Source organism: Oenanthe melanoleuca, chromosome 4 (assembly GCF_029582105.1).
Source record: "Oenanthe melanoleuca isolate GR-GAL-2019-014 chromosome 4, OMel1.0, whole genome shotgun sequence".
NCBI lineage: Eukaryota > Metazoa > Chordata > Aves > Passeriformes > Muscicapidae > Oenanthe > Oenanthe melanoleuca.
In genome coordinates this window covers 41,293,407-41,320,586 of record NC_079337.1, presented here as the reverse complement: position 1 = coordinate 41,320,586, position 27,180 = coordinate 41,293,407, and the positions used below count along the sequence as shown (strand labels likewise).

The following is a 27,180-nucleotide window of genomic DNA, read 5'->3' as shown; positions in this document are numbered from 1 at the left end:
AAAGCAAATGGTTTAAGCTGCCATGTGAAAAGACAGGACACTAAGGAAAGCTGTCTGGTAGCACTCAACTCCAAGAAAATAAAACCAGAAAGGGTGGTATTCAAGTGAGGAAATTCTTGAGGAAATTCAAGAGGAAATTCTTGAGCTAAGAGCTTCTGTAAAACTAGCTTATGTAGCTGCTTGCTCCCCTCTAAGTAAAATGCAAGAAAATTGTAAATAGGGCAGTGGAGAAAAACACTTATGCAAGATGCTCTCGGTATCTCTAGATGTCACATAGTTAAAAAAAAAACAAAAAACAAAAAACAAAAACTTCCTCCCCTCACCCCCAAAATGAAACATGTACATCCTGTAATAAAGTTCACCTTCCATAAACTTGCTTTCATTTGCTTTACCTGACACTGAAGATAAAAATCAAGTCAGATGCAGCTGAGAATTATTTAATTTTTTTTGTTTGTTGTAGTGTGTATTTGTATGAATTAAACACACACACTTGTCCTCATTGTCTCAAAACTTTGTACCTTTAAGGTTTGTCTCAAAACAGGAGGCACAAAAGTTTGCTTGTTCCACTTGCAAATAAGATATATTTAGCAAAACATCTGTGATAATAGATACCTACAGGTAAGTATTCAAATATTTCCCACAGACAGAAAGCCACACCATGGCAGCCTGTATTCATTCCACTTTCCTCCCTGCTTCTCCCCTTGCACCCCATCAAGATACAGAAAAGAAGTGCTCCCAGCAGATAACCATTAAAATTATTAGATAAATATTTAATAGCACAGACTTCCTGATACTATTTTTGGATTTATGCAAGGAAAGAGCAAATCCTGATTTGCATTTCATAAACAGAATAACTATCTTCCAAACAAGCAGCTCAGCACACATGCAGAGACTTAAATATGAAACTACTTTGCTTAAAAGTCAGCCTTCTGTCTGAAATTCAAAAACTTTCATGCCCAGTACAGTTCTTATTTGCTAAAAATAAGATCCTGTTGAAGTAAACAAGATGTTCACTCAATGCATGCTGTAATCATCATATTAAAAATGCACAAACCTGTATGAAATATAACAGTGCTTTTCTTGTAGCCAGAAGGTAGACGAATGTTTCGAAGCAATCCCTTTGCTGTCAGCCTTATGCGCATGTTGGATAAGGAAAATTTCGGGGACCATAACATGTCTTCAGTGCAATTGGAAGGCAAACAAGCAAGAAATAGCCTCCATGTACTGTCACATAGTATGTTTTCAAATTGCTACTGGCAGAAGTGAGCAATTCTTGCTAAAGAAAACAGGCTTGAAGAAATAATCAGGTCTCCATTCCTTTGCTGCTACTCCTTATGCACAGACAAGCAAAAAAAAAAAAAAAAAAAAAAAAAAGCAGTAAAAGCAGAAATCCACAATGTAAATGCTGCTGGCAGCTTCTCCTCACCAGATGTTCTGAAAACAAAGCTTGTCCTCAGAATAAAACCGATTTAGTGATTTTGAAAACCAACAGCCTCTGAATTGCATCACAGCACCGATGCTCAATCTGCTATGGGACTCTGTGGGCTGGGAACTGGAAAAGGAGAAATGGGAGGAGGAGGATGAGGAGGGAGGAGGAGGAAGTGGGTGGTCTCACCAGCTGAATATATCATCCGGCAGTGTCACAGTCCACGTAATTTTTCTTTGGAGACTGTAAAGAACATTATTTGAATATTCCTGGAGGCATATTTCAGCCTTGCTCTCCAAAAATCTTTGCAGGATGCACTTTTTAAAACTGTTTCTTTCAATCAAATATTATGTCAACATTCAAAGTGTTAATAAATCCAAAGACACATCTATTCTCTAGGAACAATTCAGTATTTGAGAGCTGCTTAAGGGAAATTCTGCTTAGCTTGGCAGCTCAACTCTGCAGATGCTTCCATTTATCATCAGAGGAGAAGGACTCGGGCATTACTTCATATGAAAACAGTTCTCTGCCAGCTGTGTTTTGAAGGCACCCAAACACTGAGGCAAATAAGCAGTGTTGGAGGAATTCTTACAGAATAGATGTTCTTCCCATATTTGATTAGCTCTCATATAAAAAGTTTCTTCTTCCTGTTTAATGAGCTGAAAAGCTTTGCATATACTTTGCTGAAGTCCACTGCCATTAGCAAAAATTAAATTAAAAATAAATTTAGAAAATAAAGGAGTAACTGTTTAACAGATTAGAAAATGTCATATTTTTTACCTGCAACCATGACTATACATACATGCACTGGCCACCTTCCTGTGCAAAAAGAAACATTGCTTTTTTTCATTACTTTTCCTGAGGTCAGCAGCTGCCTTACCAGGCAGCCACTGCAGCAGGGACCACCCAAGTACTCTCAGTCAGTGCTGGAGACAAGACAGTGGCTGCTCATACTTCTTTGTGGCTGTTTGAAGAGCTGGCCTCCACAGACTTTGTTACTCTTTAGAGACAACGAAATTAGGTACTTTTTCATTGATTCCGCACTTCTATTATTTCAGCAAACCTCAGCCAACATTCTCTAACATCTATAACCTTTTAACACGTTTTTCACTTCCAGAAACAATTAACCCAACTTAGTCCAAAGCAGGTGTAAGCCAAATCAAGTATCACTGTGACAGGTCTCATTTCAGCAGTGCTTTATCAGTCCTCTCTTTACCTCCACAAATCTAACTTTTATATTTTAATAGCACATCTTACTTGCTCAGGACACATAACACTTTAAATTCATACAGCTCATTTTCCACATCAGCTAGAACTAAAAATAGCCTGTTGTTGCTGTATCTGGGTATCTCTAACATCAAGCAGAGCCCAGTGCAGTGACAGTGAAGCAGATGCTCACTGTATGTAGAGCAGAAGAACTGCAGCACAGTGCCGAGACAGACCCATCAAGGTACCCTCCCAGAGCAGACTGTGTGAGAATGCCCTGGCATGTTTTCAAAGCAGGTACCAAAATATTTATTTCCCAGCACACTGTTGAAACACCAACTCTGAAGAAGTATAATACATCTTCAGTCCACACAAAACCATTCAAAATAAGTACAAAGACAGTAAATTAGGCTTTTTTGTTTGGTTCCCAGGGCATCCTCTGCACACAGCAGGGCATGCATGTCATTACGGCTATAAAACCTCATCTATTCCTTGTAGTCTGAAGAGCTGAATGTGTGTTCATCTATCTTTCCAACAGCCTGCAGTTCCAGACTCTTTCCTAATCCAACACTATTATCAAAGACATTGCCCCTTTCTGGTCTGCATGCTTGAAAACCACACCGAGCAGTAAACCAGAAGCCTTGTTACAGCACAGTACAGCAGACTTGTGTATTCACACATGCACAGTTCATTAGCCCATCTCATCAAATATTAGATCATTATTGTCAAATTCTTCCTTAATTAAGGCATTTTGAGATTTTTACTGGGCTTACAGCCAGTCTTCAAGCATCATTTAGCACTCAGCCACACCAGATTTTACCCTTTTGCAAGGGCACTCACAAGAATTCCCTTTTATTTCCCTCCTGTTTACACATTTCTCCAAGGGAGAAGCTGCCCTATGTAGTAAGTATTCTCTCATCTTCCCAATCTGATGCCCTCAAAAGAGTGGAAACAGTCCAATCAGGCTAAAGAAAACCCCAAACCACTACAAAACAACAAAACAATCCACCACTTCTCCCCATCCTTGCAATAGTGCTTAGGAGAAAGGTAAAGAACTCCTCATTAGCTGTAAAACCAGAGAAGATGGAACACCCTGCTGAAACCTCCTAGGAATAGGAGCTAGAACAAAGAATCTCTACAGGGTAAACATGATGTAATGAACCAGTTTGGAAACTGTGGAAGGAATGAATCATCATACAAAATATGAGCAGACAAAAGCTCTATATGGACACCAAAATTCTTGTAGGAAAGACCAAAACTCATGTTACAGAGATACACAAATAATACTTTTACTCCCTCTTCCTTCCTGCTCCGTGTTTGGGTGATAATAGGCCATGAAGAAACAGATACATCATATTATTTGTAAAAAAGCTTCTGATTTGACAAAAATGCCTTTCTAGCCTCTAGAGTTTTAATTCTGTTAAATCCCAAAAACCTGAAACAAGTCTACACTGAAGAAGCAGACCTGACAGCACTAATAAAAAGCAATGGATGCATGTCTCATCTAGTGTCTTCTAGCACCCAATGCTCAGAATACTCTGACAGCAGCCAGCAAGAGGACTGCCCATGCCACTGTGAACAGCTCCCAGGCGAGACATAACTTGCACAGAGGTTCCTCCAGCATAGTCTTTTCAGAGCTCAGGGTCACACCACAGTATACACTCATGAGTATACTTGTCTGTACTCTCATGATAGTCATCTAGGGCCTCATGCTGACAGACTATAAAGCCAGGGTGTAATCCATGGGATCTTAACAGAGCATTCCAGGAACATGCACTGTCTACATTTCATACATAACATGAGGATCACAGACAGGTCTTTTTCTTTCTTGACATTAGAGAAGGGTGACAGAAAACAGCAACAGAAAAGAGCAGAATAAAATAGGAAACAATATACAGGGCACAAAAGGACAGACATACTTTATTTACCAGCACCTTACTGCTGGCTTCCCTCTGACTCCAAGGGCAGAACTTGTGACCAACATGGATAAAGGGACTCTACCCTGTTATGACCATGTAATGCAGTCTGAGTTGCCAAATGCATCAGTACCTGATGACACCACCAGATTGATGGAGGGGCCAGACCTATTTTAACTCCAGCAGATTTAGTATATCTGCCACTCCCTGGGAACATTAGCAATATGGCAAAAAAGGAGCAAAGAACACTAGCATCTGGAGGCTCTCAATTCATCTCAAGAGGCCAAATCCACAGAATCTGCATTTCTGCTGTCCGTTTCCCTCTCTCCTCATCCAACAATTACTAAGAATGCCATTGGAACACAGTTAAGTGTCTCACTGTATAAAAGTCTAAATGAAGATTTAGGCATTTAGATTCAAAAAGCCCATGTAAAGGACACTTGCCTCCCTGTCACAAGACAGCAGGAGCAGTGCAGAGCAGATGGATTTTACTGGCGTGCTTTACTACAGGAAGAACTGGAGGGCGATTGCTTATGCAAAGAGAGATACAAGAAGCAGGAATCTACTAAGAGCCAAAGGGTCATCTGTGTCCTCATTTTTATTTCTGGAAAATGACTACTCTCACTCCACTTTCCTGTGATCACCTTGCTCTAGTCAGCGCTCCAATTTGAAAAGCTAATTGTCCTGTAGGCAACAGTACCTACTGCCACAAAGAATGCAAACTGCATTCAAGACTAATTTTAAGCTCAAATCCTCCCCTGAAGAAAAAAGGAAACATCTTCCTTCCTCAGAGCAGAAACTAAAATCCTAAATAATTTACGTTTCTTCTTTCTGTACGCAGAAGCTTTTAATCATTATAAATTCAGCAGCCTGTGAAACTGAAGGTGATGCTGCAGTGGATTTCGAGGCAAACTGACACAGGAATCAGGCTGATCTATGCCTCCTCCCTCATGCAACAGTGATATTTACATTATCTTCACTCTTCTAGAATTAAGAATAGCTACAAACCACTGCAAGAATAATTACATTTTTAACTTCTGATTTAAGGGAAGTGCATTTGCAGGATGTGACTAGTTGTTTAACCACCTCTGACACAAGATCATGAGTTTCACTTTTCTGTGACAATGATCTCTCAAGTATTATTCCACTTAAGTCCCTAACAGTGTTCTGTGAACTCCAGCTCCCAACATAGGAATTTTCTCTATCACTGGACTGAGCTGAGGCAAACTGTAGATACTCCTTTCTGCTGCCCTCTCTACTCACACAGCGGCTGGCCTATCTAATATTCAGACAAGTGTGAGAAAACTTAAGCTCTGTGTTGTTCTCCTGTGTGGCTTGTAATTGTGAAACATCAAAATAAATACCAGGGAAGAGAACCACAGACATTCCTCCCCACAACAGAATAAACAGCACAGAAATAAACTACAAACATTCCTGCTGTAGAAAGCCTGAATACTTCTGCATCACCACTTGTCTGGAGTATGGATGTGTGGAGCTGGAGAGCAAGGTTCTCACAGAAGTTTGCAACTAAATAACAACAAAGAACTGTGAAATACCTAACTTGTAATCTAGAAAACAGGTCCTTACTTAAAAGCATTAACAGAAGAAACAGACCTTGTAGTATGAAAACCATTTTAGTTGGGCTACGAAAGGCCTTAATGAACTATCATCTGTCACAATACAAGACTTAACAAGTCCTCATTGCTGGCAGTTTAAATACAATCCCAACATTTCCAGTGCATCAATTTGAAAAACTGCCAAAAGAATACCACTACTACTTGAATTAGATGGCTCATACGTTACTCCATAGCAAGCTTTGATGTTTTGGAATTCCTTGTTTTTTTGTAAAAATATCTGTTGAAGGCACAGGGAATAATGCTGGTTGTTAGTACAGAACAACAGACAACCTTCTCAAATTGTAAACTTCCAGAAGATCAAGTTTGAGAACAACACAAGGGACATGAATGCAAATACACTGACAGATTTAGCTGAAGGGACCAAATCTGGAATACATTAAGATTGTGTTGTCATGTACCTCTGATTTTTTGCATCCTATTGCCTATTCTAACAAACATACTACATCAGGAAAACACCATTTTTTAATTAAAAACAATAAAACCAAAAAACCCCACTCAAAACAGATGACTACAGAATTTAGAGTGACATTTGCTGAATATCAGCACCAGCCATTTCACTTTGAAGACTTCTGGAGCATTCTAGTTCTCACCCAAGAAATCAAATCCTTAGACCCAGTTGCTGTACTATATTTAGTAACAGTGGAAAAATCTGGCCAAGAAGGAAACCGCTATTGTGTTTCAAAGATTATTTCAGGTTTATAGATATTGCGTTAACTCCTCAAAAAAAAAAAAAAAAATTATACATCCCAAATGAATACACTTATTAAAAAACTCCAATTCATACATTTAGATTCTATGCATTTATTTATACAGATGGCAAAACAAATGCCAGCTTCCATTGCTAGTTCACATGCAGTAGCTAGTCTACTTAGTAGCTTTGCTGTCTGTTTGTAAGAGCATTAGCCTGAAGGTATTCTAAGGTTAGATCATGAGACAATTGAATCATTCAGATTGTCCTCATAGTTCCCATGAATGAAAAAAACATCTATAAAAAGACTGTAGCCAGCTTTTTATTGCAGCTATGAAGGCCAAAAAACAGTCGAGCCACAATAAAATATCTGCAAAAAGAGGTTTAAGCCTGATGTCTGCTGCTTTTCAAGGGATAAATGGAAAATATTAAGTTAGATTGTTCAAATCCCACAATTGCCCGTGTGTGAAACATGAACTACATTAAATGAATACAAATCTAATCTTGTACTAATCTGCATCACCCCAGAGCATACAAAACCATTCCAAGTTCTTCTGCAGGATTTCCTGGCTTTCTTTTGGTGATAGCAACAGAGACAAAAAACTGATGAACCCAACTTATTTACAAATGCTGAAGCTCTTAAGACCAGAGAATGAGAATCCAGTCTGTCCAATACATCTATACTGAAATTCTGAGTTAGAGCTAGTCAGAAGTCCCAGTTCTGCAATGTGGAAGACCTGGAACTCTTAGCTGCCAGGACATATATGTTCACTTACATATCAAGGCCTTTTCCAGTCTCCAAGCAACACTACTGCCTGCACAGTTTCTTCTACACTTGCAAGAACTCTTACAAGCAAATACACACCACTCCCCAGTCAATAACAAACCCCAAAAGATCTTCTAATCAGATACAAAAGGAGAAGCAGAGCCCTAATTAGTTACTTAAGCATCCCTCATCAGCTGGGGTAATTTGCCATACATTGCTGAATACCACAGATAATCAGCTGAAGACCTAAATATTTGGCATTCATAACAATGGGCATCAGATCTCAGACTAGTCTTCCCAATTTTTAAACAAAATACACATTTTGACACAGTATAACATATAATTTTGAAGTATTAAGTCTTTTTTGTTGTTGTCAAAGCACTATCAGAGTGTGATAAGCACTAATCCTTGTTTTTCAGACACGGAAAGTGCAAGTATTTTGAGAGTAATGTATTCTACCGAAGAATCAACAACATAAGAACTGTTTCCTCTCAAGTTTCAACAGGGACGATTAAGAGCCTGAAAGAAAGAGGTGCAAACTGGACCTTAAAGTATGTTTCCAATTTCTGTCTGAACCAGAGCACTTTGCCAGCAAAAACATCTTATCCCAGTATAAGAGTTTGAGTGAAGAGCCAGTCCCATCTTTAATAACCTGTTCCAAGGGACATCTTCATGGACTGTTATGTTTATACCTTATTTTTTCATTTGAGCTTGATCAGCATTATTACCCATTTTTGCAATAAGCCACCTAATGGAATTTCTTCCTTCTCTCAGTGGCATTTTTTCTCACAAATGGTTGAATTAAAACAAACATCCTTTCTTTATGGACGTAAGAAAACAGAACACCATGATGGAGCATGTACAATTTTTTGATAAAGCTTCTTTGATTTTCATGGCTCCTACAGCCTTTAGTAACCAATTCTACTTCATTGCAGTGCTAAAAGATACAACATAAATCACACTGTTTATATTTAATAACACCTTACAGGTGTATCCATCAGTTGTCCTTGCTGTTGTCTTGACAATAGTCTTATGCCGCACATCCAACTGTAACTTGTTCTCCATAATACACCACAGCTCCCTTTCAGAGTCATGGAACAACAGGATAAGCCAAATATTCACATGCTTTATTCCCAAAATGATTGTTTTACCTCTGGAACTGCCAAACAGGATATTTGTTTTTGCTTGGCTTACGTAGGTTCAGAGATTACAGTGTTGTAACTTAACATTTGGTCAATAACAGAGACCTGAGATGTGAATACCCACTTCATCCACACACACTGTACTGTAAAATACTACAGAGGGATTAGACACAGCCAGCTTTTTCTATAGGGAGGGCTGAAGAAAAAAGTAAACAGCACTAACTTTATGCATTTTTAGAGGCAGTTTTGCATCTAATTCAAAACTCCGTCTCATAAGATGCAACATTTTAATTCATATATACATTAAGACATTACACTAAGTGTACATAAACATCCTCACTTCAAGTTAGCAAGTTAAGAAGTATAATAAAACGTATTATTCCCAAGAAGTTAATTCTGCCTTAGCTTTAAAGCCAGTGCTGAAGAAATATACCACAGAAGTTGTAGAATTTATTTGATGCACTGAACATCACTCATGAAAAATACAGATTTCAGAAAAAGAAGCCTTGTGAATGTTTTAACACAAACAAGAAATGAACAGCTGCAAACAGGCAAGTCTGTCCAGTTTTACAGGCACACTAGCAGTATGTTGTGGCTTGCTTCATAAAGCAGATTCTGGCTGTACATCATTGCTGTAATGAATGGAAAATGGAGAAACAGCACCAACACTAAGGGAACAGACAGCACATTTAGAAAAGCCTGCTGTTTTTTCATTCTTGAAGAAATGTGAAAGGCAGCATGAACAACTGAGCTAGACACTTAGTTAATGCCTTAATATTGTAATTAATTATCAGAGTCTTACTGTAACAAACTAGTCCTGGGCACATGGGCAGGAAATAGAAGCGAGGTTGGAACTTCTGATAAGGCTAAAAACTGTAGACTTAACTATGACATTGAACTAAAAAAACAAAAGCTTTATACTAGCTGCAGTCATTAGAACAAAGCTTCACTATACTATCAAAGCCAAAAGAAAAAAAAAAGAAGATAGTGGGTCTCATTCTACATGGTACTGGCTGGCATTATTTCAGTTCATTTCAAAAAAGATCATTTGTCTTTTCTTAAAATGTAAGACATTGTACTCCAGAATATCCAAGCAGTCACACAGTATTTTTATTCTGTAAGAACTATCTGCAACTGTAAGGATAGAAAAAACCTCTTAAAAAATGCAAAACACTCCACCAGATAGTTCTGCATTCATAAATATGAAATTCTCTGTAAAAATTAGAAATTTATTAAGTTGAATGTCTAACATCTCCAGTTTTGGAAACATTAAGCAGTTCAGGTTTGTTAAGAAAAACACTGAAATACAGCCATTTTACTGGCAAAAGTATGAGTAAAGAGCATTTATTGAAATATTGCTATATATTACAGCCAATTTGGAATTTACTGCTGCGTTTTGAAGGCATCAAATCCAACAGTTCAAAGTTATGTAGCTACATGCTTTATTGAGTCAGAAAAGATGAATCATAAGCAAAATTCTACTAAACTAGTAAAAAGGGGAGGGAGTATTACTTTTCTGGAAAGTAGGGAGAATGTGCACACTGAATTTAGGGAGAAATAAAGTTATGTTTTGAGACTAAGCAAGCATTAGAGAAATTTACTTTTCTAGTTTCTAGTCCAGACATGGATTTCATTGTTTATTAGGAGTTTCGTCAATTGAGCTGATCAAGACATTATGCTCCTAGCTGAAGCATCCTTTACATGTTTATACAAAAGATGAGGTTTGAGCTCTTGAAACTCAGTGTCAGGCTTTACCTAAACTAACATTAGTTCAGCCAAGTATCAATAAAAACAATAAGCAGAAGAAGCACTTGGGGCAAAGTCTGATAGAAACACTAACTTTTAACAGAAGATATTGAACTACTCTGCCACAATTAATATGTAGACATTTGACACCCAAGAGAGTAAAAAAACAAAAGCATTAAATGCAGGTTATGACTACGAAGTTTAAAAATACTGCCACAGTACCAGAGTTACAGAACAGAACTGATTTGCTCAGTAATTTCAGACTCAAATTTACAACATCTGCTTGGCTACAGCACCTCTTTCAGAATAACATCTGCTATTCACTCAGGGGACACAGGGCCTTCCAGTGATCTTCAGTATCTTTCAAAAAGGGCTTTTCAATGAGTAATTAATTACAAGTAGCTTTTAATTCAACAAATAAGCGCTGATTCTTGGGAAACTAATTTAGACTGCCAAGTCTCTTGAAAAGACCTGGAAACTGCTGCAAGTAGAAGCATAATCTGAAGACTTTTCAGTCTCTTGGCAGATAGAAATTAGCACCAGGTGTCCTGACTGGCGCAAACACCAAAAACAAACCCAACATGAAGTCCTTAAAACTCTGCCAGATTTTGAAACGCCATCTGCCACTTAATCAGCTGCGATTTCTCCCTCTGCCATATGAGCAGACATATACATCAACATGCTCTGATAATTTCAACTTGTTATACAAATGTAGTCTACAGTGATATACAAAGATAGCTCACACCAACAGGTTACCCAAAATGAATGTTCCAGAAAAGGAACGCTATGCGGGATCCTTCTATTTGTAGTTTTTTTCAAAAATAAGATGCAACACATGAGTTCATTCACTACTTATTTCAGGTAAAAAGTAAAAATTACACCCAAAATTCATTTCCATACATTTTTTTTTGCATACATTTTAAACTTCCTTAGGTTTCACTGGAAACAGAGGAACAGAATAGACTGCATAGCCTAACACTTGGATAGCCTGAAAACAGGAAGTAGACAAAAACCAGAAAAACGGGCATTTTTCCATACTCCTTGAAACTAGAGTCAGTGATAGTTTACAGAATTATCCATTATGCATCTGTTCTTCCCAGAAAAGAACCAATATACTAATATAATGCATAAACTTAATTGGAGTTGCACCACAGAAAATATAAAATGCACTCAGGAAACTCACCAGGATCCAAACAGGATAGGCTTTGGCGTACATTTCTTCCAGGAGTACCTTCAAAAAGTAAACAAACAATAATAAAAAAATTACACTTCAAACCAGTAACGGGCAGTAGGGCTGCCTTTTTTTAAGATTCAAGATTCCTTCCACATAAACTCCTGAAACTTTGCAATTTCATTTTCTTTCTTCTGATGGCCGATGGCATGATCTACAGCAAGACTGAGCATTATAAGAAATTGACTGGAAAATGCAGGATGCATTCCCAATTGCAATTATCCCGTTACAATTATTATATTTCATTTAAGTCAGGTAGCATTGTTTCACTTTATTCATTCAAAGAGCACCACAAACAATAAAAAACTATCATCTATACTGGTATTAAAGCATTTTTTCACTTCTGTATGCTACAGCTATTTTATTTGCATAGAGGAGCAACAAATTAACAACATTCTCAAATGTGGTAACAATCTATTTAGATGTAAATGAAAGCACTGAGAAAGTGAACCCACCTTTGCTGTATTACTTAAAAGTTATGTGGAAACTGACCTACGAACTTTATTATTTTGAAGGATATTGAATGAAAGCAATCTTTTAGACTGCTGGGTCTAAGTGCAAAAATCATGTGCAGAAGTTCATAAAAGGTCTTCTGACAACACCTTTCTGCAGGCTTTAGGAATAGTGTGGATCCTATGGCACAGGTTTCATCAGGAAACAAGCTGCTTTCCATCACCACCCAGCTTGTTTCCCCCACCTCAGCTTTGCAAATAGAGCTTTGCTACCAAAATTAAAATTGGGTCTTATAAATTGGGTCTGTCCTAAGGTTTGTATCTGTTCTTTTGATTCACTCTGGCAGAAAGAACTAATTTTAATTCAAAGTTAAAGATAAAACAAATATCTGATACAGAAACAAAGTGAAGTAAATATCCTCAATGGCCAGAGCTCATCAGCATGCTCTCACAAGAATGTTGCTTAAATTAAACACAAACTCAACAAATTCTAGTCTACACTGTGTTTTCAAGCATATAACCTTATAACCAGGTAACAAACATCATTTAACAGACAGATTAATTATCCAGTATTTTTAGTTCTTATGGGATGCAAGCTTCAAGCAGACAGTAGACAATGAATGTCCCAAAAGCAAATAGACCCAGTGTCCAATGTGGTGAACTGCAAAGAAAATGAGTCAACTATCCCAATTATTCTGAAGTCATAAAGCATAGCCACTTCTTCTCAAGACAGAGAGATCCAAGCAAAAGTGAAAAACTGTCTACCCAATAGGTAATTACCTCTAGTGTCACTGACTTTCCTTGCTAAGTGTAGAGGCCCAGATGATTTTGGTGTGCACTGGTTCAGTGAAGCAGACCTGGTCTTGGCTCCTAAAAGTAAAAGTTCAGATGAACTTTATAGTAGAACTTTGTCAGCAATTAAAGACATATCTTACATTTTTGCAGTTAAGTACAAGATCCACAAATCTATTCAAACGCAAAAAGAGAAACCTTCTAGAACGTTTAAACTGTATTTAAATTTAGCTCTGCTTTGCCAGAACTCATGTTGGAAGAAATAAAAACATAGCTTTAAAAGTCGTCTAAGCAGGAGAAAACATTAGTAAAGATTTCATTTTAGCACTAAGATCAAGTTACTTATGTCTCAGAACAGCAGCAAATACAATGCAGCTAAGGAAACACTGGCTGAAATATCTCCAGAGGCCAGATATCCACACTCCTATTCAGAGCAGGATCACAATGAAAATGAGATCAGCTGGCCATGCTGATGAGCCCTGCAAACCTCCAGGAAGGGTGGGATCTGGTGCTACTGATAAGAGTTTGGTACCATGACTTTTGCAGCTGTGCTTTTCAAGTTACTGACTGCAGAGGCTCAACTCCCCGACCTCTTCTCACTGGACAGAGACCTCAACCATCTTCTTAAGTCTCCACTGGATCTTTTCCAGTTTCAAAATAACTCTCTTGGTCTGGGAAGGACCCAGAACACAACACCATAGTCCAAGGAACACTGATCTGGAGAGGAATACCAGCTTCCTTTGGCCACACTGCTCCTGCAGGTGCTGAAGGCACATTGTCAAGTCACTAAAGATGACAAGTCATTCAGAGCTGTGCCGCATGCGCTGGACCCCAGTAGAAAGCATCAGCTTTTCAGAAAGCCAAATGATTCCTGTTTGTTTCAAAGTGACTTGTACTTTGTGGTGTGGCAAATTCTGTTTCTTTTTACTGTTTGCGCTTTTAAAGCATGCCATTACAGCGAGACACTTGGCAGCAATCTCTTATTTATTCTCTATTATGTCAGATACCAGCTTAAAATTTAAGTCTAATGCAGGAGTACAGCATTTAATTAGGTTTATCCAATTACAATAACCAGTTCACCGCAAAGATGGTCAGAAGCAAGCTGATTATAGCTAGGGCTTAGGAAAGAGACATAGCAAGCTTATTTATCTGCAGCAATGCAAAAAATATTTTAGCCTTCCTATGAAGTCTTACAACACTTGGAGCACAACTGATGTGATTTTACCTCCTGTGTCTACAAACAGACTCATATACCTTTTGGAGTTGGCCTCAACGAGTGCAATCTAGGTCTTGGTAATGCTTTCAAAGAGACAGACCCTGAATTGCCATTCTGGCAGGCTGGTTTCGAAGGCCATTCTCCATTCTTGATGACTGTGGCACTTGCAGCTGCAAAACAGATTCACAAGAATTTGCTCCAGGCATTTTTAATTTAGAGAAAATTAAATCTTAAGACAAGTCAGTTTCACCACAAACTAAAGAAACTTGAAACAGGTTTGAGTTTATGGTCAAAATGGAAGTATTTCCTTGAAAAACAAAAAACTGAGATTTTGGAAAAACATTGTTTCAGTTGTCCAGAAAAAATATGAAAGTATTTCTAAGGTAAGCACAGATGAGTTGACTTTGGTTTGGGCACTAAAAAATGATGTATACTAACATATTAAAGAGTGAGAATTCACATGGCATTTACCAGAGACAAGCAAAAATTAATTCACTGTGGAATTCAGTGTTGCTTTTCTCTCTAGCCATTGAAAGAAAAAAGGGAGGGGTGTGAAGAGGGGAAAGCTTTTGTCTTGTATTACCAGGTTTGCCTGAGATTATTATTTTAATGAGACTTTTTTAAAAAGGCAACATGAACTATATGTATTATATTGTTCATCAAAAGATAGAACATACACTCTTGAGACTATTTTATCATCTTTAAATAGACTAGCATAAACCATGTAAGTTAACTACTTCAAAAATGTGCTTTTTAGCCACCAAATATCTTCTACCACAGAAAGAGGATTTCCCTTTAAGAAATACACACACAATTGAAGCCATAATCTTTTTTCTTTAAAAAAAGGAAGTTAGAGACTCTCTAAATGCACAAAAGCTAAATATTTCAAAAAAATCTATATACAAGGAACAATTTGCATAACACATCAGTAACACAGTTATTCTGTAGGAATCTGACCTAATCAACATTAGATAATTAAAACAAATTTGTTTTAGTGAAGCAGTCCTTAACTTTTTTTTTTTTTGTACATCACTAAATGAAGGATGTTTGCTCAGAGTTCACTGCAAGCAGTTAGCAATTGCCTGCAAACTGGTGTGCTACTTCCTCTTCTAAATCAGCAGCACACCCTGGAAGTAACGCTTTGGGTGTGCAAGCAGCCTTCTGGTGCAGGACTATTTAGGGTACTGTTCTCTCCTATTAAAAACTCTGGAGTCAGCTAACCAGACTGTGTGCAGGAAGAAAAAAAAAAGCCACCAAAATGACCCCATCAAAACCTCATAAGTTTACAGAATTCCATCACTTTCGGATTGAAAGCTGTTCATTCATAAAATTCAGAGCAGCTACGGCAATCCTGAATAAAGATGGACAGGTATGAAGTGATCAGTAAAGATCTGAAAACTCAACTCATCAGAAGAATTTTAATGAAGTATTGACTGTACAAAAATGCAGATGTAGGTAAACTGCGAGGATCAGTTTTTTAACTTCTGAAACACTATTTACTATATATGCAATTATTCTAATGCAATTAAAATCTGGATTCTTTTTCTTAACCTCAGAGTTAAACATTTCAGTATGTCCAAAGCATAGTATTTTCAGCTCAGCACTAAAACTGAGATTACTGCTAAAAAAAAAAAATCTGGCTTTCAATGCTCAAACTGACTGCACACAAAATACGCTTTTAGTAACAACAGCGTTTCAAACATCATGATTTCTGAACTTCTCAAATAAGAAGTCATTTTAGAGAAAATAATCATAAAGTTCAAGTGCTCATTAGACAAAAAAAACCCAAATCCTAGTGCTGCCACATGGAATTACCAGTCCAAGGACATCCTATAACAAAGGGCTGAGCTGACAATGCAGGAGAAATGCTCTCTTGTCATTTTTTTCTCTGCTTTGTCAACAGAAGACAAACTCCAAACAAGCCAAGCGCCTTTTTGATTTAACGTTGTTGACAGGATCACAGTACTTTGTCATACATTACATGACACACACAGCATAAGCCTCCTTTTCTGATCCTTGTGTGTCCCACAAATCTAATAAAAACACTTCAGCTTTAAATTTTTTTCCTGATATTATTACACAGTAGACTAAATTAAAGAATAAAAAACAAGAACAGCATTGTACTTAGTATTAGAATATAAAATAAATTCCTTAGTTTTTTCCAATTTGATTAGAAGTTATAAAAATTTCACTAACATATGAATTACACATAACATTAAGTCATTATACTCACAAAAACCTTACTATTAGATATACATAATTCTTATCAAGTGTAAAAAATTCTTGAAAGTAATATAATCAAACAGAAAATCAGCAGATCAAAACATTGCACATATTTACCAACCACCACAAAACAAAATACATGCTTTAGAATAGAAATAAAAAGAACACAACCTACTTCTCTTCCCAGTAAACGTGGCTAACAAAGGAACAATACAAAAGCTGTAAGACCCCACTATCAGCAGTGTCAGTAAGGTAATATCATAGTGGCTTCCTGAGTCAGTCGGTGGTGTTAGTGTAGAATTGAAGAAAATAATAGGAGAAAAATTAGTTTCTGTGCAACTGCGGAGTCCTCCTGGTATAGTCATTTAAAAAAGATCTAAGCAAGCTTAAAGTCTACGAGACTGCAGCCATGTTCAACCTCTCATATTGCTCTGGCTTGGTCTTCGTGAATCGGAGTGGAAAAAATTGTAAGCTTGAAGGCAGTGGACAAAACAGATTACAGCAGCTAGCAAATCAGGCTAAATAAGGAGTCATCTGTTTGGATACTTAATCTGAATACACTCCTTTGTTATGAAGCAATGACCCCTTCCTTTGTTACACGAGGGAGCAAAACGAAGAGAGCACAAAGCTGCTTAGCAATTCCAGATACAGTCCTAAACCTGAACAGCAAAAGTCAACATGGCTGTCACAGTATCAGAATTGATCTCGTTACAGAGTAAGATGCACATGTATATTTTACGACACATACTCTTATTCATTTGAGGAATATGCTAAGTTTTAGTTTAATGAAGACAGTATGGGGCGGGGGGGTGGGGGGGGGGGTTGGGATAAGAACAGGAGAAAATGTAGTTATGAGTGTAATGCATATGCGCATGTTAAATCACAGTTCTCTTTTTCAGTCCATTGAAGATAGATTTAATTGACATCTGGCACAAATATAAGGCCTTTGCCCAGTATTCAAGATATAACAGGTGATATGATAGTAGCAGAATATTTGAATGTACTTATTTGAATATGCATAGCTGGGAATACTAATACGTCTGATAGTGAGCTGCATGTTATTTCCTTCACATTTTTTTCCCCTCAGAACTTCTAAGAACTGCTGTAGAACTTCAAAACAAAGCGAGACCTGTTATTTTTCTCACTAATTTTAATCAAGATTGATTTGGTTAGGTCATGCACCAATGCTCACAGCTACCTTAGAAATTACAGAATGCAAATATTTATCTTCTAAAATAAGTTTCACTTACATGCCTGTAATTTCACCTCCATATTTTGTCCTAAAACTCTGAAAGCAGATATAAACTGGTTCAAGAAAACATTTAGTATCAAAAAGCCTGTAATATGCTGTTCCAAATATTATGGCAAGTAAATCATTCTGTTCAGACATACTATACTACATATAAACACCAGGAAACTCTTGCTTGAAAAGACATGCTGGTTATGCAGTGTTTTAGGATGGAAGAGAAGTGTACCAAAATCTCCAGTCATCAACCCAAAATCCAGGACTCAAAGCTCCTTCAGGCAGTATGTCTCAAAAAGTAAAGTTCTAAGTAAATAGGCAAAAAGAGTAAGATGTAAAATTAATTAATAACTAATAAGTAGTACAATCAGAATTAACACAGATACTTGTCAGACAGGACTCCTTTCTAAGAGGAATTTTACCAGCAACTGATGCTGGCTATCAATCAGTTAAAACCCATAACCCTCACATATACTTACAATTAGTGCTGAAAAGACTTTGCTCACTCTGAGCACTGCTGACTGATGAGAGGCTAGATGTTCTTTCAAGCACTGATCTTTTGACAGGCACTTTGGATTTGGCAAGGGATTTACCAAAGCTAGTCCGTGAGGCTGCAGAATTTTTCACCGAGGTATGCTTCTCTCCTGGCAAAGATCCTACACCTGTCAATTAGGGGGAAAGAGGAGGAAGAAATAAGAACAGAAGGAGTAGGAAAGAAACTTAAACAATTGCTTCTTTTACACATATGCCTACAAATAAAAATATTTACACAGTTAAAATCCATATAAAATGGCTTAATCTACTCCCTATTGACATGGCAAAAAGTGCTGTAAACATAGAAAAACAGTTCCAAGGACTTAAAGCCTTAGAAACAAGTGAAGAGCTTAATTGATTTGCCTTCAGTGCAGATATCTGCACACATTAAGAAGTCTCTTTTTGCATTTTCTTTCCTCTCATTATGGTTCACTGTACTGGCAATCCCACAAAAATATAACCTCAATTTCAAAGACAATCTAAAAAAGGATTCTTCTGTTTGTTCCTCCTCAAAACAAATTCACAACCCTACTCCCCTTTAACAGAACACTCTAAAAGATAGTATCCTTTCAAGGAATATGACAGCATGAGCGTATCAAATGGCTTTGTACTCATATGATATCCTGAAAACTGAGTAATTTTACAGGACTAGTTTAATAAAACTTTCAAAATCAGGTTCCTAATGGCCAGCTGGCACAGAAACATTTTTTATTTAAGTCCAGTTTTCATCTGAGCTTGTTGAATACAACCCAACAGTTACGTTGATCAAACAGGAAAAGCACCCATACTGCAGGTAAGTGTAGGAGGAGCTCACTCTTTCACCAATAACAAAGCAAATACACTTTTCACAAGAAAATCTGATTTTAGACAAATTAAGCTTTTAGTTTGTTTCCTGAAAAGTACACATCTAGATTAAAATGGCAATGGCCTAGAATAGTTATATACATAGGCTTCTCTTGCCAGCTTTGAAGTGACTCCTGTCAGTCCCAGTATCAAGATCTTAAAAGAGCATTCTGAATATGGGTAACAAGTTTTCATTATCATACAAAAACAGAGATATGGAAGACAGACTTACATTTTTAGAAAGTATTTTGTTATTTATATTTTTTAAAACTATCTAAAGTATTTCAATTTCTTATGTCACTGACAGTATATTTTAATGGAAAAGAGGCAACTACAGTCAGATTTGACTTAGAATAATCATATTTCTATTTAAATGGAATGCCTTTCCCTTTATTCTTGTCACTATAAACATTCCAATTTAGCTTAAGCTAGAAAACTACTGAAATATGACAAAAATAGCTAGTAATTTTACCTTAAGCAACACTAGTTTTACTATAGGACTTCTACTCTTAAATACTAAAGACTAAGAAATTTTCAATTTGCACCAAACCCAAGAAATTACGACATTAAAGGGATTGCACTAAATTTTAGACACAAATAACATGCCCAATGTCTGCCTTTCAACAGTAGGTGGTGTGACAGGATTAGGTAACTTGTCTCAAAATATCCTGTATCAAGTATACAAAAACAGGAACAGGACTGGTAAAGAAAGGTATGTCCAATCTACTTCCCTCAGTTCAGACCAATCCAGAAACAAAAGAGAAACTTCACAATATATACTAAACCTGCATTAGCATATTACATACTACTGGTCACAGAACATAACACAAAAGCTTCAATGAGCAATTAAACAAGCTTTGCTTCAGGTCGTTTTTCAGAGGTTCCCTTTCACTACTTGTCATTATTACACAGAAGTCTGATTCTGTATATAGCTTTACTGTAGCCTGGTATTAAACCTCTGAGAGGAAATTATCAGCCATAGTTTATATTTCTTGTAAGTTATAGAAAGGAACAATTGAATATATGGAACATGCTCAAAAGCATACAAGCTTTGTTGTGCTATGAGAACACCACAAACCACAAATTCACACTTTTTAAAAATCCTTCTGAAACAGCACTCCAGATAACGTAATAGAAATAATTTTGTGTTTGATCAAAAAGGTTTCTGTCACATTTGCATGCCATAAAACAAACCTGACAGCTTTATAAAACTTTCCACAATGTTTTCTAAAATCTTGTTTCATTAATGGGTCAACATACCAGGAAAATAACTAATCCAAACCAGTCAGGAATTCCTTTTCTAAATAGTCTCCCAGCAAAACAAGGTACAAACCCCAACAACTCCCCCAAAAAGACAAACAGAAAAAAGTGTCACTGTGCAAACACTGAGTGTTACGTTTGTATGACTTAGATGAGTTAAAGTTCTACATTACAAAAGAGAGCTAGAGGAACAAATACATTTTATCAGCTGCATTTGATTATTTAAAGATGAAGGTACACGTTTGATTGTTATTGTGCCGGAGTCATTCATCCAGTCCAAAACATACAGGAACAAAATCCTGTTTTCTTCACAATGACTTGCACACAAGAGAGATCAAAATCTAGTACAGTACGTTCCCTGATCTGCAGCAAGCCCAACTCCTCTGCAGAGGCTGGAGTGTGGCAGTGCTCTGAACTCAAACCCATCCAGTGAGAACAGCAATCTCTAGGATGTCCAGTTTCAAAAGCAGGTCAAATAGATGACCTTTTTTCTTAGTTTTTCTGCTGCCTAGTACTTTCTTAAAATGCTTCTATTAAAATAATTACTCAAGCACTCAAATACATTTTTCAAAAGCCCAGCTCGAGGGAGAATTTAAGTCATGACACAAGATCATTAAGTAACTGCTCTACGTATTACTTCAATTAATGGTCTTAAAGGTTTTTTCATAAGTACCATTCCCCAAGAAAGGAGTTACACAGAATTAAATGCAAAGGTTTTGAAGACAGAAGCAGGAAGATATGGAATACAAACAAAAGTATTGGAAATGAGCATAAAAACAGGATATTTAGCCATTACTATAAAAACAACAAGCAGTAGCATCAAAGTAATAGGCTTTCATAAGTTATTTAATCTAGTCACTGAAGTGGGATACCAGAAATACTACATTCCTCTACAGTGAACTAATGAGTTGGCAATTCTTTAGAAAAAAGTCTCCATGCAACAACCATGTTACTTGAACTGTGTTAAAGTCTCTCTTGTATTGCAATGGAAATAAGCAAAGAAAAAACTTCATTCATCTCTTCTCAAGAAGCTCTGAAGTCAGCTTTTATATCCTTACTCAAATAATCATCCTTTCATATCAATCCATCATGGGTGGTTATTGTCAAGAAAAAGTTAAGGCTTCCTTTAAGCAGCAGTGGAGCCTAAAAAACCACACATTGACAGAATGTTGACATGAGGAGCACTGTAAAGCCAAATACCTATTCACAAATTCTGAAATTTCATGTCCACCATTTCAAAACACATTAACACTTTTTACATCTAGAGCTGAAAACTGAGCAACTGGCTTTCACAGAGCTACATAACACCTGGAAATCAGTGGTTGGAAGCCTTTTCCAAACACAAACTTTGGGCACACTAAGTGCAAAAGGAGCTTGTTGACGGATACTGTTTGCTGTTGCTACTTTTGTTTAAACCTAAAGCTAACACTAATAGTTGGTTTGGCCCTTAAACGCCTAATTTCTTGAAAATGTTGAATTTTGGATTTCTGCTTTATGCATTTCTGATTTTCCCCCCGAGCTTAAAAATACAAAGGGCTCTGTTTTAAAAATGCTAAACTTCTCAGCTGGTGAAAAAGCACTGTCTAAGCCTACAGTACAGGTCTTGATAAAGCACAGGGAGTAAACCTTCAAGAAAACATGCTATTTTTTGGCATCTATTGAAAAGTACAAGTAAATAATGGAAAAACAAACTAGACTTTAGTATTGTTTCCAGCAGACCAATCTTAACATACAAGAGTGCTTATGGTTGCCATTTTAAAAGTGTAAAGCAGTAGCAATACAAACAGTTTTCTGATGGCTGCAAGCTCCCCAGTTTGCCTGACTAGCCATTCAGCATTATTAACTATACTATCTATTATGCTATATATGCATCAGTTTTCCTTCAAGGAAGGAAGAGTGGTTACAGTATGTTTTGTAATTCTATGGTAAAGCCTTTCTAATTATTTCTGCCTTTTAAAGTCTCAAACTACTACCAAAATTACCAAAAAGGCAGGACACAGTTACATTATGTTGCTATGAATGCTCAAATGTTCAACATAAACATGGACAAAGACAGAGAATGTCAAGTTATTTCTGGGTCTTGAAATATTCATAGGAGAGAAATTTATTTGTTTAGCAGATAACAGCTGGTCAGGGAACAGCTTATATACTAAGGCAAGTTTCAATTCTCCATTGATACAGATTTCCACAGCATTCTTCCCATTCCCCTTCAATCCTAGACAGGTAGCAAGAAACCAGCAGTAAGCTAGTGCCAAAAATATAGCTAGGGTGTCAGCAGCCACACAGGTATGTGTTCACATGCTCTTGCCCTTGCAGCTAAACATTCTTGGACTAAAAGTGGAGAACAGATCACCACTACTACAAAGCATTTGTAAATGCTCAAATGATCCTACCACCAGAAGAGTGAGGTGTTTGCAATTAGGACAAGAGAGAGGATGAGTAGGGTCTCATGTATGCCTACTATGCAATTTCACTTTCCCCCCTTCCTATCTGGTCCAGTTTTGAAATCTGGCAGCTTTCCTCTCAGTTAAACCCTTCCAGAATCAGACTGCTCCTTTCTCATCTTCCCTTCAAACCCTTGCACTATGACCTCTCTAGAACTTAGAAACAGCCCTTCTCTTCCCGGCCTCAAGTCTGAGCTCACACCTGCTCTCTCACCTTCTGTCTTCTGATAATGATGCCTGCCTGGATTTCGTCCATTTTAGTTTTTTCCTTTGTAGACTGAACTAGGGCAGCCCCGTGAGAGACCATGTCTGCACAGTCATGCTGCCACCTTCTATGACTCCAGGAAAGGCCTTGTTTCTGGACAGCAGATAGTTCTACACTAGCTTCCCAGGCACAGTAGTGGCAAAGCTTGCCCACTTTTCCTGGTTTTGCCAGGAGACTGCATGCTGACTTAAACAATCCAATCCCAACCATAAGCTTTAAGACAGCTATGGTAAAGTTCTGTCTGTTTAGGAGTACTGGCAAAAGAAGTCAAATCAATGTACTGCAAAATAAGTTGAGACAAAAGAAAGCCATCAGCCCCATCTAATCGTGTTTTTCACCATTGCCTTTTCTACATGCATGCTATGTTCTCCATAAACCTTCAGGTTAGGCACTGATTTTTTTTTTTACTTAGATTGCAGCTTTAGAACTCATGTTATCTACAAAATCTTTTAAGTTTTCTGTTGCAGGACTTCATGTGTTCCTTGAATGAAAGAGGAAGCCCGCTGCAGCAAAACAAACAAATTTCTTCTGGAAGACAATTATGTGTATTTCCCTCCTCCTTTACCCTTACCCTGAGGGAATTCAGAACTAAGCAGTGCAGGTAAGGAGTTATTTGAAGACATACCAGCATGTCCTTGCAAGTAAATGACTAGGCACCAAGAAATTCCCCTGCAGGGAAGTAATGCACACCTCTCTCCTAAAGGAGAATATTCTCATAGATACATCCACACTTGTGACAGTGCCAATATGCTGACTGTTAGAATCAGTGTCTGCAAGTACGATCATGCCTCTTAGTACAGGTATAACATACTAAAACTTCAATGGGGCTAGTCACAAAATTGCCTGTAAAAAATCTGGGAACATATGTGAAAAATTTATTTCCCTAACCATGGTCACTGATGGCACCTGAAACAAAGCTGACAGGATGAAAGGCCCCTTTTGAAAGCCAGCAGATTATCTGAATTATCGTAAACCCAAATACTTCCAAACTTCCTCTGCCTCTTCTCCCCTATCCCCTCAAAACTCAGAGAACCACATCCAAATCAGCCACAGATAAATAAACCAGCTTGCTTTGAAATCATTCATAGCAACTGATCCCATACTACCTCACAAACAAAAACCCTTCCACTTCAACTTGTTTCTTATGGTCAACTTGACTTCCAAAGCTAAATAAGAAGTATTTTATTCCAAAATATGTTTTTATGATGAACTCTATGAAAGGCTTGCAAAACACAAGCAGAACCTATCCCACAGGAAGATTGCCTTGTTAATGGAAAGCATAAAAAAAAATAGGTGTAAAAGTTATGGTAAGCTTTTCTGCTAGTGTATGTAATCAAGGCTAAAAGCAAATTGACAAAGCAACCTTCAGATTACATAATTTTGTGGCTCCTTTCTGCCTTCAAATTGTGAATTGACCATTTTGTAGCTGAATGATCATCACCTGGGGCAGGAATTTACTGGTCAGTACTCAGCACAACTAAATGTATTGCTCCAGGCAGCTTCCAGCAAACCATTCCTGTTGAGGATGTCCAGGAAGTGTGGAAAAGTAGACTGGAAAGATTACCAGGCAAGTCCAACTCAAGTGACTAAAGAAACAATAAACAGCAAGACTCCCAGGCCCTCACAATTAACACTGCTTTCTGAAGTCTCAGAAACTAATCAACTGGACAAAAGTGCTTTTAGATACACTAAGTTTTCCCCCAGTTTAGAGAACTCGTTATGAGATACAGAGTCACATGCAGTGGAAATGTCTGGATTAACATGACTGAAAAAGGATCATAGACAAGCTTTGTGTCATACTATGGACTATAGATCTTATGTTCTATGGAGACCCATGTATTAGTTTCCTCCTTCCTATGCTTCTGAAGGGGAACATGCAAGTTTTAAGTCCACTTTCAACACAGGCTTTAATTAGTACATATATATTAAAGAAAAGGAGACTGAAAACGAGACTGAAACCCAGTAATCTGGACTAAGAAGGATGAATAATCATCTTGGGTAAATTAGTTATAAGGAACCTGCTTTTAGGATCCATAAAAGAAGATGGCTGCTCCGTAAAAGAAAAGTGTAAAAAGACTGGGTGGAACTAAATATAAAGCCTTATTTCTAGACCCTGGTGCATTCCAGATTTGTTTATGAGAAAGTATATGAACACCTTTACAAGTAACTGTCTATTCTAGGATTTTGAGTAAAGTCACAACTGTTTCAATCCAGAGAACCTGGAAGTTATGTTTGTCTTTTTAAATATTTTGTTTCCTCTTGGCAGTATGTCAATCCAGCTGTAAAGAGTCACATGGTAAATAACAGGAATGATACAAGCTGAAAAATTATTTTCAGTTACTATATTTGGGTTGGCTCCTAGTTCAGTGTCAGAACAAAGACTCAAGGACTGTGGGAATGCTTAGTGGAACTAAATTGTTTTGGTCCTGCTTCACTAGTATTGTGAAAGGCTATACCAAGAAGTCCTGAATTACCAAGTTTATATATGTCTCCAGCTGTATGAAAACTGACTGCAACCATTTGCCTTGAATTTTCCATCTGAGAAGCCTTTCTTTGTGCAATAAACAGCCATAACACTCAACAACAAACTGACTCTTAATCTGTCACTGCCTGTTCTGGTTTTAACTATGGAAGATTCTCTCAATTACACATTTAATGTATGACCAAGCCAAAATTCAAGTGAAGGAATTTAGCAATTAGGAACTAAAAAGAAAATCAGTACTTCAAAGTATCACTAAACCTGCATACAGATATTTCCTGTAGCATCTGGGAAATCATTTTTCCCAAGCTTCTGGAAGTTGCATGAAAAGTCCTTGAGTATAGTCAACTTGTCATAAGGGAAAGGTCTCACTTATTCAAAAACACCTTTAAGGAAACACAGAACTCATACTTTACAGCTTCTCTGTTCCCAAGCATTCATTGGTCTTGTTAAATGCTATGAAAATACCCTCAAGAGAAAAAGAGAGTGACTACTGGATTAGATTCATGAAAATAAGTAAAGCACAGGGTCAGTATACCGCTGAAGGAATATCAGTGACTTAAATCAGAGACAAAAGAGTACTTGAAATGTCCAAAAAACCCCCCATCAAATAGCAAGAGACATTTTTGTTACACAGATTTACATGTTTTCCATTGTCTTCTGCAAGTCTTTACAGTGATAAATATAAGTAAAGTAATGCTGTAATTTCAAGGCAAAGTGGAGATGAAGCTATAGCATATCAGAAGTCTTGCTCTACTTGCAGGTACAGCTCCTCTCCCTTACATAATTTCAGGTAGGTTTCAGCCAGCAAAAAAAGGTAAAAAAGTCATCAGTGGGGATATACATTTTTAGACTTACTGTAAATCATTTAGTTTCTATTTGATGCTGATAAAATAATTTCCTGCGGCTCAAACTGTCACAGTGCTTTTGTTCAACTGCACGGCCAGTAATATACAGTTGCTGGGGCAGATGTGATAGCAGAAAATCTTTGGAGTGATGTTCCCCAGGAACACCAAAGCTCCTTGGCTTCTCCAATCCCCTTCAACTCCTCCCTTCAACATGACTCTTCACAAACCATAACACCTCAACTGTTATCAGGCTATTACTCCTACACACTGGCTGTGGTACATCCAAATTAGAAGGCCCTCTGTGTTTCATGGGAACAAAAACAACAGTTCCTTTGATTTTGAAACTATCTCAACGTCCTCTACCAGGGCTCCAAAATTATATATCCCTTCCAGTAAAAAAGGGTAAGTCAAACATGTCATTCTCTATCTTGAATTCTAATAAACATTCTCACTGACAGAAAACAAACAGCAAAATAAATACAGCCTGTGATCCAGTACCACAGAAACCTACACACACCACCATGGAAAAAATACCTGTGGAGAATTAAGATTTTTGTCTTAGAGTGTGTCATCCCCTCCTATAAAGAAAGAGATTAATAGCTAACAGAAATAATTTTGAGGCATCTAGCTTGCAGCAAATCTGGAAATCCGGTCACACTTGCAGAAGTGGGCTTCACCAATTCTCACATCACTTTGGTACACTGGATCAAGGTCTTAGAGAACCTATTTCTAATTCAGCAAAAACTTCAAGTTCCACCTAAGATACACCAATACTGGTGAACAAAGCTCAGCAACTATTTTGAAATAAACAAACCCAGTTATT

The 27,180-nt window shown here is 37.4% G+C and overlaps 1 protein-coding gene across 5 annotated transcripts in view; it reads right to left on the bottom strand.

The window, feature by feature from the left end:
• The window catches only part of MTUS1 (microtubule associated scaffold protein 1), a 114,863-nt gene that overhangs the window by 47,536 nt on the left and 40,147 nt on the right, over positions 1-27,180 (bottom strand). For 4 of the 5 annotated variants that reach the window (XM_056489437.1, XM_056489436.1, XM_056489435.1 and 1 more), the window contains exons 4-7: positions 18,164-18,346; positions 14,257-14,388; positions 12,991-13,080; positions 11,711-11,758 (exon numbers count right to left, since the gene is read on the bottom strand). In XM_056489437.1, coding sequence (XP_056345412.1) covers positions 11,711-11,758; positions 12,991-13,080; positions 14,257-14,388; positions 18,164-18,346 — 453 coding nt within the window. Of the gene's footprint in view, positions 1-1,054; positions 1,532-11,710; positions 11,759-12,990; positions 13,081-14,256; positions 14,389-18,163; positions 18,347-27,180 lie in introns of those variants that run through there. The other variant, XM_056489440.1, reaches the window with a different exon arrangement.